We start from the raw sequence: 17083 nt of genomic DNA, 5'->3' as shown, positions 1-17083 counted from the left end.
CACTCCAGCCTGGGTGACAGAGTGAGACTCTATTTGAAACCAAAAACAACAACAAAAAAGTGGTAAATATATGTGCAAATGCAAAACTTCAACAGTATAGAACAGAAATTATAATGTATGGAGGGTTTAAAACGAATAACTAAAATATATAACTATAGCATATAGGTCAGGATGTTCTCTAAGCCAGGTTTTGCATTATTCAGGAGTAGAACAAAGATTTTTCACTAAATTTAGACTTTGATAAGTTATGTTTATTAAATTTACTTGGAAAACTATGTAAAAAGCTAGATATTGTGCATAATTTCCCTATTGGTAAGAGGAAAATGGAATGGGGGGAAAAACAATCTAAAGAAGGCATGAAAAAGAGAATAAAGGAACATAAAGAAGATGGCACAGGGCCGGGTGCAGTGGCTCACACCTATAATCCCAGCACTTTGGGAGGCCGAGGCGGATGGATCACTCGAGGTCAGGAGTTCGAGACTAGCCTGGCCAACATGGTGAAACCCCCATCTGTACTAAAAATACAAAAATTAGCAGGGCGTGGTGGCAAGCACCTGCAATCCCAGCTACATGGGAGGCTGAGACAGGATAATCGCTTGAACCCGGGTGGCAGAGGTTGCAGTAAGCCGAGATCGCACCACTGCGCTCCCGCCTGGGCAACAGAGCGAGACTCCATCTCAAAAAAAAACAGAAGATGGCACAGAGAGCACAATACTGTGGAAATGAGTGCAAATATATCAGTAATTACAGTAAATGTAAATGGATTAAATGTTTCAGTTAAAGATTGTCAGAATGGATAAAATACAATACACTACTTGCAAAAGCTGTATCTAATCATAAAACTACAGAAAGATGGAAAGGATAGAAAAAGATACATGGGAAAAAGTCAACCAAAAGAAAGCTGGTATCAATTATATTCGTATCAGAAATGAAGGTATAAGAACGACCTTCATTCACGGATGACAAACTGGGCTCAGAAGCTGGGAGACACAGCCAACAAGCACAGCCTCAAACTCACGCCGGATTCCTAAACCAGGATTTTAGACCATGTTGTCCCTCTGCTCTCTTCTCTGTTTTAAAATTTTTATGGATCATATGTCTGGAATATAAGTTTCATTGCAGAAAACATACAAAATAATGAGGAAAAATAGAACTCTGCCATCCAGAGGTGATAGCTGTTAAGTGGTCTAGAGGTCAATGCAAATAAGGGCTGTGGTAGCTTCACAAGAATCATTGGAAGTCTGCTATAAATACTGATCCTAGGACCCAACCCAGAGATTCCAATTCATTAGGTTTAGTGTGGAGCTTCAACATCTGAATTTTTTAAAGGGTCCTAAGTGGTTCCTACGGGCAGCCAAGTTTGGAAGATTAATGCCCTAGATTTGCACTGTCCAATACAATAATCACTAACTACATGTGACTATTTAAATTTAATATCATTAAAATTAAATGAAATTAAAAATTCAGTTGCATAGTTGTAGTAGATACATTCCAAATGCTCAAGAACTCATGTGGTTAGTGGCTACCATACTGGCCAAAACACAGATAAAAAAAACCATTTCCATCATTGCCGAAAATTGGATTGGACACACAGTAAGTTCCAAGAAGGCAAGGATCATATCTCTCTTGTTCATAGCTGTGTGCCTAGTATCAAATATATATTAAAGAGGTGAGTAATCTGGTGTATTTCTTTCCAGGCTTTTAGTCTCCTGCTCACTTTCATATCTGAAACTGATGTGGAAATCCTGAGACTTCCCCACCTCACCCTCCAGGAGGGAAGGAGAGCTCTGTCGGTCAGAGGTTTCGGCCAAGGGTCCTGGCATGGTCAGTCCTTAAAATCCTATTTACCACTTCTTGGTTTACAGAGGCAACTTCACACTCTCTTTTCTTTTAAAGGTCCTAGAGAGCAGCCCTCACCTCGAATGTTGGTTTCAAACACAGAGGCGTTCACATCAATATCAAAGTCCACGTTGTCCTGGAGCACTTCAACCACTCTTTGGAATTCTGAGACATTCCCCAAAATCTGGAAATAAAAAAGAGACCTGACGCTGAGGCTCTTGCATGCGTGGAGGCAGATTCAGAGTCTGGGATCCTACGTTGATGTGGCCCTCACTAATTCCACTTAAGATCTCCAGTTTCGGTCCTAGGATCGGTGACAGCAGAAGAAAGCACTGAGAGCTAGAGATCATCCAGAGACTTCATATCAAGAGACAGGTTAAGTAAATTCCTAGGTCCCAATTAAGAGTGACGATGTAGTCATTTAAACGGACACAATATAAAGAATGCAAACTACACAGAAGTCTTAGGTTTTTGTTTTGTTTTTTTGAGACAGAGTCTCACTCTGTCGCCCAGGGTGGAGTGCAGTGGCGCGATCTCGGTTTACTTCAAGCTCCGCCTCCCGGATTCTCCTGCCTCAGCCTCCTGAGTAGCTGGGATTATGCGCCACCATGCCCAGCTAATTTTTGTATTTTTAGTAGAGACAGGGTTTCACCATATTGGGCAGGCTGGTCTCGAACTCCTAACCTCGTGATCCACCTGCCTCGGCCTCCCAAAGTGCTGGGATTACAGGAGTGAGCCACCGCACCCAGCCAAAAGTCTTAGTTTGACATTTGCAGTAGGTATCAGTTGTTTTTAACCCCGTCTTGTCATGTTCAACCTTGTGGAAAACAGAACAGGTTGGCTGACCCAAAACTAAATTCATTCCTACCCTCTTTACCTCATGGCCTCCCAACCAGAGGTTGGAAATCCAGAAGCTTTCTCAGCCTCCTTTGCTGCTGCAGTTGATCGTTTACCCAGTCAATTCTGACCCTTGAGAATTCTACTGGGGGCACTTCTGGGAAGGCTTCTATTTTCTTAATACCAAGGGACAAACACAGCTAACATGGCTTTTAGTCTCTCTCTTTCTGCCTTGAACTCAGACTTGATTTCTGAAGCGATGGCAGCTATGTGAGACCATGAGGTACTAAGCATGAGAATAAAAGCCAAAACACTAACGATACTAGAATGCAAAGCTACAAAGAGCCCGGTCTCTGATAACACGGTTGAGTAGCTGACCCAACACTAGAAATTACCTCTAGACTTTCTTTTACTTGAGAAAATAAACCCTTTTTATTTAAACCATTAGCCAAATGCAATCTCAATCTCTCTTCTTTTGACAATAAATAACATCTCAGTTTACCCTCTAGGAATCACTCTTTCCCAGTAGTCACTCCTGTGATTTGGAAGAGGCTGATCCCATCCCTTTGGCTATGGAGTGGGTACTTGACCTGGACCAGTCCAAGACCTTTTTTTTTTTTTTGAGACAGGGTCTTGCTCTGTTGCACAGGTTGGAGTGCAGTGGTGTGGTCATAGCTCATCGCAGCCTTGAACTCCAGGGCTCAAGTAATGCTGGCCTCCCAAACTGCTGGGATTACAGGCATGAACCACCACACCTGGCCCTTTTTACCTTTCTAAGCATCAGGTTTCTTTTATGTCTTTTTTTGTTTGTTAGTCTGAGACAAGGTTTTATTCTGTTACCCAGACCAGAGTGCAGTGGTGTAATCTTGGCTCACTGCAACCTCTGCCTCCCTGACTCAAACAATCCTCCCACCTCACCCTCCTCCCAAACAGATGGAGCCACAGACATGTGCCATCATGCCTAATTTTTTATATTTGTGGTAGAGACGGGGTTTCACCATATTGCCCAGGTTGGTCTTGAACTCCTGTGCTCAAGTGATCCTCCCGCTTTGGCCTCCCAAAGTGCTGGGATTACAGGCGTGAGCCACCGTGCCCAGTCGTAAGCATCAGGTTTCTTAGCCATAAGAAGGAGTAAATGTACTTACCTCAAGAAGTTGTTGGAAGAATTAATACATGTCTGTACTAAGCCCTACACAAACATACTAATTAGTCACGGATATTATTTTTTTATTTTTAATTTTTTTGAGACGGAGTTTCTCTCTTGTCACCCAGGCTGGAGTGCAATGGTGCAATCTCAGCTCACTGCAACCTCTGCCTCCCAGGTTCAAGCAATTCTCCTGCCTCAGCCTCCCCAGTAGCTGGGATAATAGACATGTGCCACTTTGCCAGGCTAATTTTTTGTATTTTAATAGAGACGGGATTTCACCATATTGGCTGGGCTGGTCTCGAACCCCTGACCTCAGGTGATCTGCCTGCCTCAGCCTTCCAAAGTGCTGGGATTACAGGTGTGAGCCACCGTGCTCAATCTGATATCCTTTTATTATCATTGAACAGGGCTCCTAGAATGTAAGCCTCTGAAAACAGGAGGATGTCAAAGTCTCTGTATCCTCCACAGAGTTATACAAGCCTATTACAATTCTCCGTATATAACAGGTCCTCTATAAATGTTTGCTAAATAAATGAATCTGCATAAGTTGTAGTTCGTTTTTCCCTATGTAGCTAGGCAACTGCAGCGGACAGTTCAGAATCATGAGATGCAAATAAAAGGCCTAGGAGAGGAATTCATTTTTCACCCACAGTCAAGCTGCCAAAAGAGGAAGGATGTTGATTATGTAAGGGTGGAAAGGAAAAGAAACAGACGAGATACTTACCAGCAAGGTGTCCAATGCGTCAATTAGAGTCAGAGAAAAACTGCAAAAGGACAGAAATCCCAGCCGCTTAGTAAGAAAATCAAATACCAGACATTATGGCTGCCCTAGATCTGATCCCCCTAAAAGTAAATGAGGCAAAGTAATGCCTCTGCCTGTCCCACTTACAGTCACAACAGAGAAGCCACAGTGAAAATCGCAGGGATCCTCTGACCCACTTAATGCACCTGGGAGGGTTGGCTGATGTAGCTCCATTGTAATTAAATACATCACCTATATTCTGGCATTCTCCTCTGCCATTGGGAGGCAGTATACGATTGTAGCTTGAAGCACAGGCTTTTCACCAATTTTCACGTCTAAGAATTTACCCCACAGCGAACAGCTGTTTGACAGTGTTCATGGCAGTATTGTTTAGAACAGCAAGAGGCTGGAAAGAACCCAACTGTCCGTCCATTAATGGGTGATTAAACTGTGTTATAAACAGTGTAAAACTACGAAGTTATCAAAAAGATTGTCATCAAGACTTCTACGTGCTGATGGAAAGATATTTGAATTGTTTTTAATGAAAAAGACAGGGTGGTTTAGTATGTTTCCATCTGTGTTTCAAAAAGACATACTTACTGACAGAAAGCAGATCAGAAATTGTTAGGGTCAGTGGTGGTGCAGGGATGAACTATAAAGGGCCACAAGGGAACTTTTTAAGATGACAGAAGTGTTTCATATCTTGACTGTGATGGTGGTCACTATGCACTTAAAACGAGCGTCGGCCGGGCGTGGTGGCTCACGCCTGTAGTCCCCCAGCACTTTGGGAGGCCGAGGTGGGTGGATCACCTTAGGTCAGGAGTTCAACACCAGCCTGGCCAAATGGCAAAACCCCACCTCCACAAAAAAATTATCCAGGTGTGGTGGTGGGCTCCTGTAATCCCAACTACCTGGGAGGCTGAGGCAGTAGAATCGCTTGAAGCCAGGAGGCGGAGGTTGCAGTGAGCCAAGATCACACCATTGCACGCCCACCCGGGAAACAACAAACTCCATCTCAAAAAAAAAAAAAAAAGAGTATACTTTATTATATGTAAATTATGCCTTTAAGAAGTTCATTTTAAAAAGATACACATATACACATCTATATGTATAATGGCATAAACCAAGAATATTTCTGGAGAGATACAAAGGAAAGTTAATAGTTGGAATTCTAGGGTATGGGAGATATTTATTGTATATAATTTTTTACCACTTGAATTTGCCATTTGTATTTACTTTGTTTCAACTTAAAAAAATAAAAACCATCACAAGTTTTTGGTTTAATTTCTCTCGACCTTAGCACATTCGTGTGTAAAACAGGGATAATGGCACCTAACTCGTAGGGGTATTAAGATAATTAAAGGAGATGACACAGTAAAATGTTTAGCACAGTGTTCAATCAATGTCAGCTTCAGCTAATGCAATGATTCTTCACTCAGCAAGGAATAAGCCAGTGAATTCCAGCTCTCATAGATTTTTATTCTAGTGGGAATGAGAAAGACAAACCAGTAGATAAGTGAAAATGAGAGTATCAAAGAGTGAGAAGTGCTACAAAGAAAATAAAACAGGTAACTGGTGAGAGTGACTTAAAAGGGAGTCGTGGGTCATTAGGGAAGCGGATGCTGAGGAAGTGACTACTGAGCTGACATCTGAATGACAAGCAGCAGCCAGTTATGGGAGGAAAACGGGGAGAGTGTATTTCAGGCACAGGGAACACCAACTACAAACAGTTAAGTTTTAGGAGTGTCACACTCCTTCCTCGACCTGAATGCCCACCTACACAATGAAAAGGTTGGGTTTTCTAATTCTTGGAGCCCTTCCACGGTTTCTTGTTACTCCAGAAATTGCCTATGTCCCCACAGCTGGTGCCTGTTACTGCTGGCGCTAAGCCCAGCGATCCAGCCCACCCGGCTAATCCAGTCCTTTTTTTCACTGCCAGAGGCTAAATGGATCCTGGAGGTGATAGCAAGAATTGGAGGGAGCGCGGCTGTAGCTCATCTGGGGGCTTTCCGGTGCCGGTGAGGAGACCATGAAGCCATCAGTCCCAGCTGACCCGCCCGCCTAGGCCCGGAAAGTCAGACCCTGGCCGCCCCTTGCCCCTCCGCTCGCACTACCTGCCCCAGGTGTCGTGCCCGTCACAGGTGAGAGGTCGTAGCTCATCGAAGGGAAAGGCATTCTCCAGGTAGCTGTCGTAGGCGTGGTAGAACATGGCCTTGACTCGCTCCCTGGGCGTGGGACGAGAAATCAGGCATGGGGCCAGAACACAAAACAAGCGGGGGAAGAACAAGATACAGGGCGGAAAGTGGGAATCACTAGCTGATTTCTGTCTGGGACCTAGCGGCGGGGTCCGAGCAAGTCGGGGTAGGAGACCTGGGATGGACAGAAAGGGAAGGGACCCGGTTCGCGCATCCCACTCCCCAACTGCGAAAGGGCGGGAACCTGGCCTCCTTCACCTGTAGTGGGCGGGATCTGGCGCGGAGCCGTCGGGACCTGGCGCACCATGGTGCAGGGGCAGCAGCGCGCACAGGAGGCCGAGCGAGATGAGCAGCCGGAAAGGCATAGAGCTCGTGTCCTCTCAGCGCCGCCGCAGCAGCAGCAGCCACTGCAACCAGCTCATCCTGGAGCTGCTGCGGGTTCTTCCGGGGACCCGCGCCACTGCGCCTGCGCGCTGAGAAATCAGCCTCTCACTTCCGGACTACAAGCCCCTGAATGCAATGGGCAGCCAAACGTGGCCGAAGAGCAACTTGGGATATACGCTTTCGGAAATACTGATCAACGTGTCTTAAAGACAGTGGCTGTTGTTACTACTGTTATTAATTAATGTTTTAATAATAACAGCTAGCGTGCATTGAGCACTTATTGTGTACTAGTACTGTACGGAGCATTTAAAATGCATTCTATCATATTTGTTTCAACAACCTTATTAAGCATGAAGGCTGGGTAAGCATGAGAAATGTTCAGCCTCTACCATTATTACGTAGCAGATGAACCGCAGACAAAACTCCTCAGACGCCGGGTTAAAGAAGGAAGGAGCTTTAATCGGCTGGGAGCGTGGGCTGACTCACGTCTCAAAAACCGAGCTCCCTGAGTGAGCAATTCCTGTCTCTTTTAAGAGCTTACAACTCTAAGGGGGTCCACGTGAGAGGGTCGTGATTGATTGAGCAAGCAGTGGGTATGTGCCTGGGGGCTGCATGCACCGGTAATCAGAAGGGAACAGAACAGGACAGGGATTTTTACAATGCTTTTCCATACAATGTCTGGAATCTATAGATAATATAACCGGTTAGTTCAGGGCTCGATCTTTAATTACCAGGCCTGGAATGCAGCGCTGGGCTGTCTGACTACTGATTTCACTTCTGTCTTTAACTCCTACTTTTTATTTGAGGCAGAAATTGGGCATAAGACAATATGAGGGGTGGTCTGCTCCCCTAGTTAGGGATATTAAGCTTCCCAAACCAGTTTACTTGTTGATTGTATAAGATACAACTCACATTTATTTGTTCAAAACTTCCACTTTTTTTTTTTTAAATCTCTTGCATTTTCTGATGCTGTCACTCTTGAGGTTTCCTGAAATCCCTTCAGTTCTAGAAATTCATGACATTTCTTTCCTTCCACTTTGGGATGTGGTTACACAATCAGGGTCCCTTCAGTCTCCATCTCAAACCGGAAGCTTACCCCTATCAGCCCTGTAGAATGTCTTAGGTAAGAATGAATACCTTGGTCAGGCGCAATGGCCCAAGCCTGTGATCCCAGCACTTTGGGAGGTCGAGGCGGGTGGATCACCTGAGGTTAAGAGATCGAAACCAGCCTGGCCAACATGGTGAAACCCCGTCTTTACTAAAAATACAAAAATTAGCCAGGCGTGGTAGTGGGTGCCTGTAATCCCAGCTACTGGGGAGGCTGAGGCAGTAGAATCGCTTGAAACTGGAAGGCGGAGGTTGCAGTGTGCCAGGATCGCACCACTGCACTCCAGCCTGGGCAAAAGAGCAAAACTCCATCTCAAAAAAAAAAAGAAAGAAAAAAGAATGACCACTCTGAAGCACTATAGCTTTCAGGAGGTTTGTGATCCATTTCTCCATTTCCCTTATTCCCAAGTTTCTCAAGTTTGGTCAGCACCTTAGACCACAGCAACACCCATGACTTTGGTCAGTGTGACATGCAGTAGAACCAACCCTGGATTTGAAGTCAGATCTAGGCTCCAATTAATTACAACTCTGTCACTCATCTATAACCTGTGTATGTGACCCTCTCCTCTGGGGCTAGCATCCTTGTCTATAAATAATGAGGTGTTTGAACAAATGGATCTTTGAGATCATTTTCGGTTGAGCTTTCTATGATTCTAGGATTGGCTATCTCCTATTTGCTGAAAAAGGCACATGGAAGTGGTAGCTCAGTCTATTGAGCCGGAGTGCAGCCAGACTTGGTCTCCTTTGGTCCCACATCCATCCCTGAAAACATCCCCCAAGTAAGTGTCTCAAAATGCCATCCATTGATAGAATTAAATCCCTGACAACCCAGAGAGATTGAGGTGATATAGCCTAGAGGCTAAAAGTATGGGCTTTATATTTGGGCAGACCTGAGTTGGAGTACTAGCTTCATCACCTGTTAGGATATGACCCTGCCAGTTTTTCTCTGAGCCTCAGTTATCTCATCTGTATAATAGGAATAGTATTAGTACCTACTTAATAGGATTGTGAGGATTTGGTGAGCTATTGCATGTAAAGTGCCCGGCATAGTGTCTGGCAGAAGAGACACTCAGTAAATATTAGGATGTTTTTATTTTTTATTTATTTATTTATTTTTTGAGATGGAGTTTCATTCTTGTCGCCCAGGCTGGAGTGCAATGGTGTGATCTCAGCTCACTGCAACCTCTGCCTTCTGGGTTCAAGCGATTCTCCTGCCTCAGCTTCCGGAGTAGCTGGGATTACAGACGCCTGCCACTGCACCTAGCTAATTTTTATATTTTTAGTAGAGACAGGGTTTCGCCATGTTGGCCAGGCTGGTCTTGAACTCCTGATCTCAGGTGATCCACCCACCTTGGCCTCCCAAAGTGTTGGGATTACAGGCGTGAGCCACCGCGCCCAGCCTAGGATGTTTTTAGAAACTCTTCTTGGGGCTTCCAGATGGAAGGGAAAGGAGATGACAGTAAGCTGAGACCTGGATAACAACACACGAACACTGTATTCGTTTCCTGTGATTCTTCCAACAAATTACCGCAAACCAAGTGGCTTAAAGCAACAGAAATTTATTCTCTTGCACTTTGGGAGGTCAGGAGCCTGAAATCAATTTCACTGGGCTAAAATTAAGTTCTTGACAGGGCCACACCCACTCCAAAGTCTCTAGGGGAGAATCCATCCCTTGCCTCTCTAGAGTCTCCTAAATGCTCGCATTCCTTGGCTTATGGTTGTATCACTCCAGTATCTGCCCCTGTCTTCATATATCTTTCTCTGTGGATGTGTCACATCTCCTTCTGCTTTTCTCTTATAAGGACATTTATAATTGCATTTGGCACCCCCCCATCCCCCCCATCCCCAGATAATACAGGATAAAACTCCCATTCCAAGATTTTTAACTTAATCACGTCTGGAAAAAAAAAAAAAAAAGAAACACCTCTTTTCCAAATAGAGAAACATTTACAGTTTCCAGAGATTAGGACCTGGACTTTAGGGGTCTATTTCCAGTCTAGCAGAGGGACTAAATATTTTTCAGACCTGGGCCTTGTCCTGTTATGAAACTCACCTTCTCCATATTATAAATCCTATAGCTTATTTTTTTGTCTCCCATTCAAAATTCTAGTGTAGATAAAACTTTTGCAGGAAGGGTGGGTTCAGGTTGCCTGGATTTGGTAACGATAGGTCTCTCTTTATGAGCAAGACTGAAACACTCACGATTTTCCTTTATATTCTTTTTCTAGCTTGATGTCATTTTCCACACTGTCACTGAACAAATAAAACCATGACTTAGGTTTTCACAATTCATGTGACTAATTTCATAGTTCTCTAATGAGAATAAAAAACTTGTTTTACCCTCTGGAAAGTGTCAGAACTCTTCTTTCTCTCACTCTGTGTTTATAATACTGGATTCTAGAAGGTTATGACCCACCAGTGAAATGTCACACTTGAGCCTTTACTTGTGAAGAAACTCAGAGTAAGTTGCCTACCTCTCTGAGCCTCAATTTCCTATTGTAAAATACAGAAATTGATGATGCCATAAAGGAATTCTGGGAATTAAATGAGATAATGAAAGTGAAAATTCTCAGCACAATGACTGGTATATATTAAGTTCTTGATACATATTAATTCTCTTCCCTGCCTCCCCAACTCTTCCTTTTTTTAAAGGCAGAGCAGTTGGTTCCATTTACTGAGCATCTGCCCCTAGTCATCCAAGGCGTTATAGGCAATAGTTCCTACCCTCAAAAGTCTGAGGCACACTGCTGAGCATATAACTAAGATTCCAAATTAAGTCATAGGCCTTTCCCTTGAAGTGCTTGCAATTTTATTAGAAGGGGAAGATGTCAATTGGAGAATACTTGGAATCATAGGGTGTTCAAGTCTTCCCTGTGGGTGAATAGAGTTTGGAGGGAGCTCAGATGACATCAGTATCTGAGGCCAATGTCCTTGGACTCTGTGTTCAGTGGAACAAGACTTTGATCATCAGAAACTCTTGGTCTTGTTACTTGTTTATCCGCTATCTCTGTGTGATCTCGGGCAAGTCATTTTCCCTTTTGGGGACTCAGTTTCCATATCTAGAAGATAAAAGAGTGACTATCAGCACAAGGAAAATATTAACATATCCATACAGAGTTATTGCAAAAAATCAGAAAACAGAATTCAACACACATCAACTGCAGAAATTTTCCCCCAAGAAACATCCATGAAGCAGAATAAAACAGTGCGACAGCATTCCAAACGGAATTTGACTATTTGCCAACAAAATAAGAAAGGAGGGGGATGGGGAGGGGGAACAAGAAGACAGAGAAGGAGAAAATTGTCACATGTATTGATAATAGCTAAGATTTACATAGCAATTAATATGTTCTTTGTACTTTACATCCATCAGCCATTAATCCTTACCACAACCCTCTGAGAAAGTGTCATTATCACCATTTTATAAACCAAAAACCTGAAGCACAGATTCTAAGAACTGAAGGGAGATTTAGCAACTTAATCAATGTCTCATACCGAGTAAGTAGAAGAGTCAAGGTTTGGATCCAAACAGCCTATACGCTAATGCATTAATGAAAATAATGACAAATATATAAGTAAAAGGCCAATATAGAATTTAACAATGGAGATCTGGTGAACTACTACAGTGTCCTCTAGCTTCAGCTTCATGTGGTTTTAGGGTCAACATTTCCTTCCCTTTTGCAGGAAAATTAGAGGGAAAAGCTCAATTCCCTGAAGTTGGAAGCCAAGGCATTTTAGATCCCCTTTGGCCAAGTACACTTGACCTCTTTTAGCAGGGGAGAATCCTTTTTCCAGCATCTGAAGGTCATTTGGTTCTCCCAACTCCCAAAAGCCGGGGTTGCAGACTACATACTTTTGACTTGCCAAAAAATAAGTTTATCCCTGGGAAATTTCCCATCTGTTGCTTTGTAGAAATGCTTGAACTTCTGTGTGCAGCATGTCCAAACATTTAGATCAATGACTCCCTGGTTAGAGTCCCAGCCCTCGCTATTTTTTTTTTTTTTTTTTTTTTGAGATGAGAGTTTTGCTTTTGTCACCCAGGCTAGAGTGCAGTGGCATGATCTCAGCTCACCGCAACCTCTGCCTCCCGGATTCAAGCGATTCTCCTGCCTCAGCCTCCCGAGTAGCTGGGATTACAGGCATGCGTCACCATACCCAGCTAATTTTTATATTTTTGGTAGACAGGGTTTCACCATGTTGGCCAGCCTGGTCTCAAACTCCTGACCTCAGGTGATCCACCCGCCTCGGCCTCCCAAAGTGTTGAGATGACAGGCGTGAGCCACCGTGCCTGGCCTTACGCTTTTATTCTCATTTTATTTTTATTCTTTTTGAGATAGGGTCTCACTCGGTCACCTAGGCATGATCACCACTCACTTCAGCTTCGACCTCCCAGGCTCAAGTGATCTTTCCACCTCAGCCTCCCAATCAGCTGGGACCACAAATATGTGACACTATGCCCAGCTACTTTTTAATTTTTTGTAGAGACAAAGTCTCGCTGTATTGCCCAGGTCAGTCTTGGACTCCTGGGCTCAAGCAATCCTACCGCCTTGGTCTCCCAAAGTGTAGAGATTACAGGCATGAGTCACCACACCTGGCCTCAGACCATGTTTTTATTATGCTTATGTTCGAAGTGAACTCAGACCTGTAGCTAAATCTGCCACAGAATTGTGCATTTCAAAATGGTTAAGATGGTAAGTTGTGTCACATGTATTTTGTCACAATTTCTTAAAAATTAAAAAGTGAGCCTGGGCACAGTGGCTCAAGCCTGTAATTCCAACACTTTGGGAGGCTGAGGTGGGCAGATTGCTTGAGCCCAGGAATTTGAGACCAGCTTGGGCAACATGGCAAAACCCTGTCACTACAAAAAAAAGAAAAAAAAAAAAATTAGCAGGGTGTGGTGGCATGTGTCCCTAATCAAAGCTACTCAGCCTAAATGGAATGGAATAAATGGAATGTGATCCAACAAAATTATTATTATTATTATGTCTACTGCCCTTTTGAAATACCCAATTCTGGCAGAGTGCAGTGGTTCACGCCTGTAATCCCAGCACTTTGGGAGGCCGAGTTGGGCAGATCACCTGAGATCAGGAATTCGAGAGCAGCCTGGCCAACAAACCCCATCTCTTCTAAAAATACAAAAATTAGCTGGGTGTATTGGCGAGCACCTGTAATCCCAGCTACTCGGGAGGCTGAGGCATGAGAATTGCTAGAACCTGGGAGGTGGAGGTTGCAGTGAGCCGAGATCATCCCACTGCACTCCAGCCAGGGCGACAGAGAAAGACTATGTCTCAAAAAAAAAAAAAAAGAAAAGAAAAGAAAAAGAAATACCCAATTCTGTCACAGAAAATATATTCTTATTTGCTGGTGGGGAAAAGGGTGCTTTCTTTGCTGATATCCAAAGCGGACACTTTCTCTGCCTATTTGATGATACAAAACTAGCCCTACCACACCAGGCTAAGGGAGAGAAGAGGATCTGTGTCCCAGAGAATTCCCCCTATTAGCCTACCTGCCCCATAGCCCCTAACTCTGCTGCTAATCAATTGTGCCAGGTCAGGAAGAAGGAAACTGGAGGGAAAGAAGAAACCTAATAGATTGAAAATCCCTTCAGCAAACATTGATTGAGAGCCTTATAATGGTTAGTGTCTACTGAATTAAACTTACTAGTGTTACGAAAAATTATCTGAAACATGTTACTAAGGTAAAAAGATGATTGTGTGACTTTTTGCTGTCATGATAAAGCATTGACTAGCAAGTCTACTTGTCATCTATCCCTGAAGAGAAACGTGACACTATTTACATAATTAATTAGGGCCCAGACATTGTACAATTCTATAAAGTAATAAGATGTAACACTTTCCTTTCCTGTGTGGTAGAGAAGATAATCCCAAAGGTTATGATAGTATTACTCTGTGGGACATTAACCCATTTAGTATGTAATTTAGCAATCTTACTTCAATATTTTTCTTTTCCATTGACTATAAAAACTCCAGTTCTGTTTTCTTTCTTTTGAGACAGGGTCTCACATTGTTGCCCAGGCTGGAGTGCAGTGGTTCGAACACGGCTCATTATAGTCTTGACCTCCCACATCCCAGGCTCAAGTGATCTTGCCTCAGTCTCTCAAGTAGCTGGGACTACAGGCATGTGCCACCATGCCCAGCTAATTTTTGTATCTTTTCGTATAGACAGGGTTTTGCCATGTTGAGCAGGCTGGTCTGGAACTCCTGGCTAAGCGATTCACCCACCTTGGCCTCCCAAAGTGCTGAGATTACAGGTGTAATCCCACTGTGCCCAGCCCAAACTCTAGTTCTTATATTCTATTTTGAACTGGCTTTGTCATCCTGCTAGTCCCCTCATTAATGAGTTAAATGAAACTCTGACCCATGCTCACTGTCTATTTCAATGAGAATTATGGGTTTTTTTTTTGTTTTTGCTTTTGGTTTTTTTGAGACAGAGTCTCGCTCTGTTGCCCAGGCTGGAGTGCAGTGGTGTGATCTTGGCTTACTGCCTCCCAGGTTCAAATGATTCTTTTGCCTCAGCCTCCCAAGTAGCTGGGAATACAGGCATCCGCCACCACTCCCAGCTAATTTTTGTATTTTTAGTAGAGATGGGGTTTCATCATGTTGGCCAGACTGGTCTCGAACTCCTGACCTCAAGTGATCCACCCACTTCAGCCTCCCAAAGTGCTGGGATTTACAGGAGTGAGCCACTGCGCCTCGTCAATAATTACGTTTTTAACATGCTGATAATTATCCCTGACACTAAGTGTCAGACCCTGGATTAAGTAATTTATAGATCCATGAAACTCCTTTGAGATAGTTTTTTTGTCCCCATTTTCCAGATGAGAAAGTGAAGGCACAAAAAGATAAAAGAATTTTGTCAGTGCCAGTTTTGTGCCAGGACCTTTACTAAGTTACAGTTTTTTCTCCTTCCCTGGGAGTCCTGTTTATCTATTCATTGATTTAAAAAAAAAAAAATCTATTGAGCACTAATGATGTGCCAAATACTCTGCTAAGCTGGTAATATAGAACTTTAAAACACATTCTCTGCCCTCTTATGGCTTTTGGTGTGGAAGACAGACGCATAAATAGACAATTATCATTTAAAGAAGTAAAGGAGGAAAACTCTCCGAACCTATTCTGGTTTGGGGGCTGCCTGCAAAAAAAATTAAGTAATTAATTAATTAAACACTTTTTTAAAAATAAAAAGAACTAAGGGAAAGAGAGGGCTCCAGTAGAACAGAGGCAACATCTAACCCTGGCTTGTGGACATGAAGTCAGGGAAGGCTTCCTGTAGTAGGTGACACCTGAGTATTCTAATAGGAATTAATAGGGCTGAAGAAGGTGGTGGGAAGAACCTCAATTCAAAATTTTGATTCTTTTGTGTATTATGAAAGGCTCTTCTTCTGACTCCTGCTTACCTCCCCATTTCACTTCTTCCTTCCTATCACCTACTCCCATTTGGCCACACTTAAGTCTGCTTTCTCAAGTACTTTCTCCTTTCCTATTATATTCTTTTGTACCTTCTTCCCCTGTACTTGAAACAACTTTTTCCTCATCCCCACTTGCCACTTATGCATTATCGGGGTTTTTTGTTGTTGTTGTTTTTGTTTGTTTGTTTTTGAGACAGGGTCTTGCTCTGTCACCCAGGATGGTGTGCAGTGGTGCACTGCAGTCTCAGCCTCCTGGGCTCAAGTGATCCTCCCACCTCAGCCTCCCAAGTTGCTGGGACTACAGGCACGCATCACCATGCCTGGCTAATTTTTGTATTTTTTGCAGAGCCCAGATGAACTCCTGGGCTCAAGCAATCCTCCTGCCTCAGCCTCCCAAAGTGCTGGGATTACAGGTGTGAGCCACTGTACCCAGCCTGAAAAGCATTCCTTTTTAAACCAGGAAAATGGCAAGAATATTCTCTTATATTCTCTATCACTTTTTTTTTTTTTTTTGGAGACAGAGTCTTGCTCTGTGCCCAGGTTGGAGTGCAGTGGCACAATTTCGGCTCACTGCAGCCTCGGCCTCTTGGGTTGAAATGATTCTCCTGCCTCAGCCTCCCGAGTAGCTGGGATTACAGGCGTGCGCCACCACGCCCGGCTAATTTTGTGTTTTTAGTAGAGGCGGGGTTTCTCCACGTTGATCAGGCTGGTCTCGAACTCCCGACCTCAGGTGATCCACCTGCCTCGGCCTCCCAAAGTGCTGGGATTACAGGCGTGAGCCTCAGTGCCCGGCCCTCAATTAATATTATTTCATAATGTCTTTATTTCTTGTAGATCAAGTCTTCCCTCTTTGTTCTTCAAGAGTGTCTTGGCTATTTTTGAATATTTGAACGTCTACACCTAAATTTTGGAATCTTTTTTATCAAGTTGATGAAATTTTGGTTGGTATTGCATTTAGCATGTAAATGACTGGGAAGAATTGATATCTTCACAATATTGAATCATCCAGTGCATGATAGGGTGTATTTTGTTTACATCTTCTTTGATATCTCTCAGAGTTTTATGATTTTCTCTCTGAATATATGGCCCATCCTCTGTTAAATTTTCCCCTATAAGTTCTTCATATATACATATATATACATATATTTTGAGACAGAGTCTTGCTCTGTTGCCCAGGCTGAAGTGCAGCGGCACAGTCTTGGCTCACTGCAACCTCCACCTCCCAGATTCAAGCGATTTTCCTGCCTCAGCCTCCAGAGTAGCTAGGGTTAAAGGCACACACCACCACACCAGGCTAATTATATTTTTAGTTGAGACAGGGTTTCACCATGTTGGCCAGACTGGTCTCGAACTCCTGACCTCAAGTGATCTGCCCACCTTGGCCTCCCAAAGTGCTGGGATTA

The 17083-nt window shown here is 43.6% G+C and overlaps 1 protein-coding gene across 1 annotated transcript in view; it reads right to left on the bottom strand.

Moving 5' to 3' along the window:
- Positions 1–7220, bottom strand: part of EDEM2 (ER degradation enhancer, mannosidase alpha-like 2) — a 35531-nt gene extending 28311 nt beyond the window's left edge. Inside the window, exons 1-4 of the mRNA XM_011929214.1 lie at positions 7019–7220; positions 6680–6790; positions 4548–4587; positions 1880–2023 (exon numbers count right to left, since the gene is read on the bottom strand). Of these exons, the coding sequence (XP_011784604.1) occupies positions 1880–2023; positions 4548–4587; positions 6680–6790; positions 7019–7125 (402 nt within the window). The 5' untranslated portion in view covers positions 7126–7220. The remainder of the gene's footprint in view (positions 1–1879; positions 2024–4547; positions 4588–6679; positions 6791–7018) is intronic.
- Between the last annotated feature and the right edge of the window lie 9863 nt (positions 7221–17083).

This window comes from Colobus angolensis, unplaced genomic scaffold, assembly GCF_000951035.1.
Source record: "Colobus angolensis palliatus isolate OR3802 unplaced genomic scaffold, Cang.pa_1.0 Scaffold8, whole genome shotgun sequence".
In the NCBI taxonomy this organism is placed as follows: domain Eukaryota; kingdom Metazoa; phylum Chordata; class Mammalia; order Primates; family Cercopithecidae; genus Colobus; species Colobus angolensis.
This window is presented reverse-complemented; position numbering and strand designations above follow the sequence as displayed.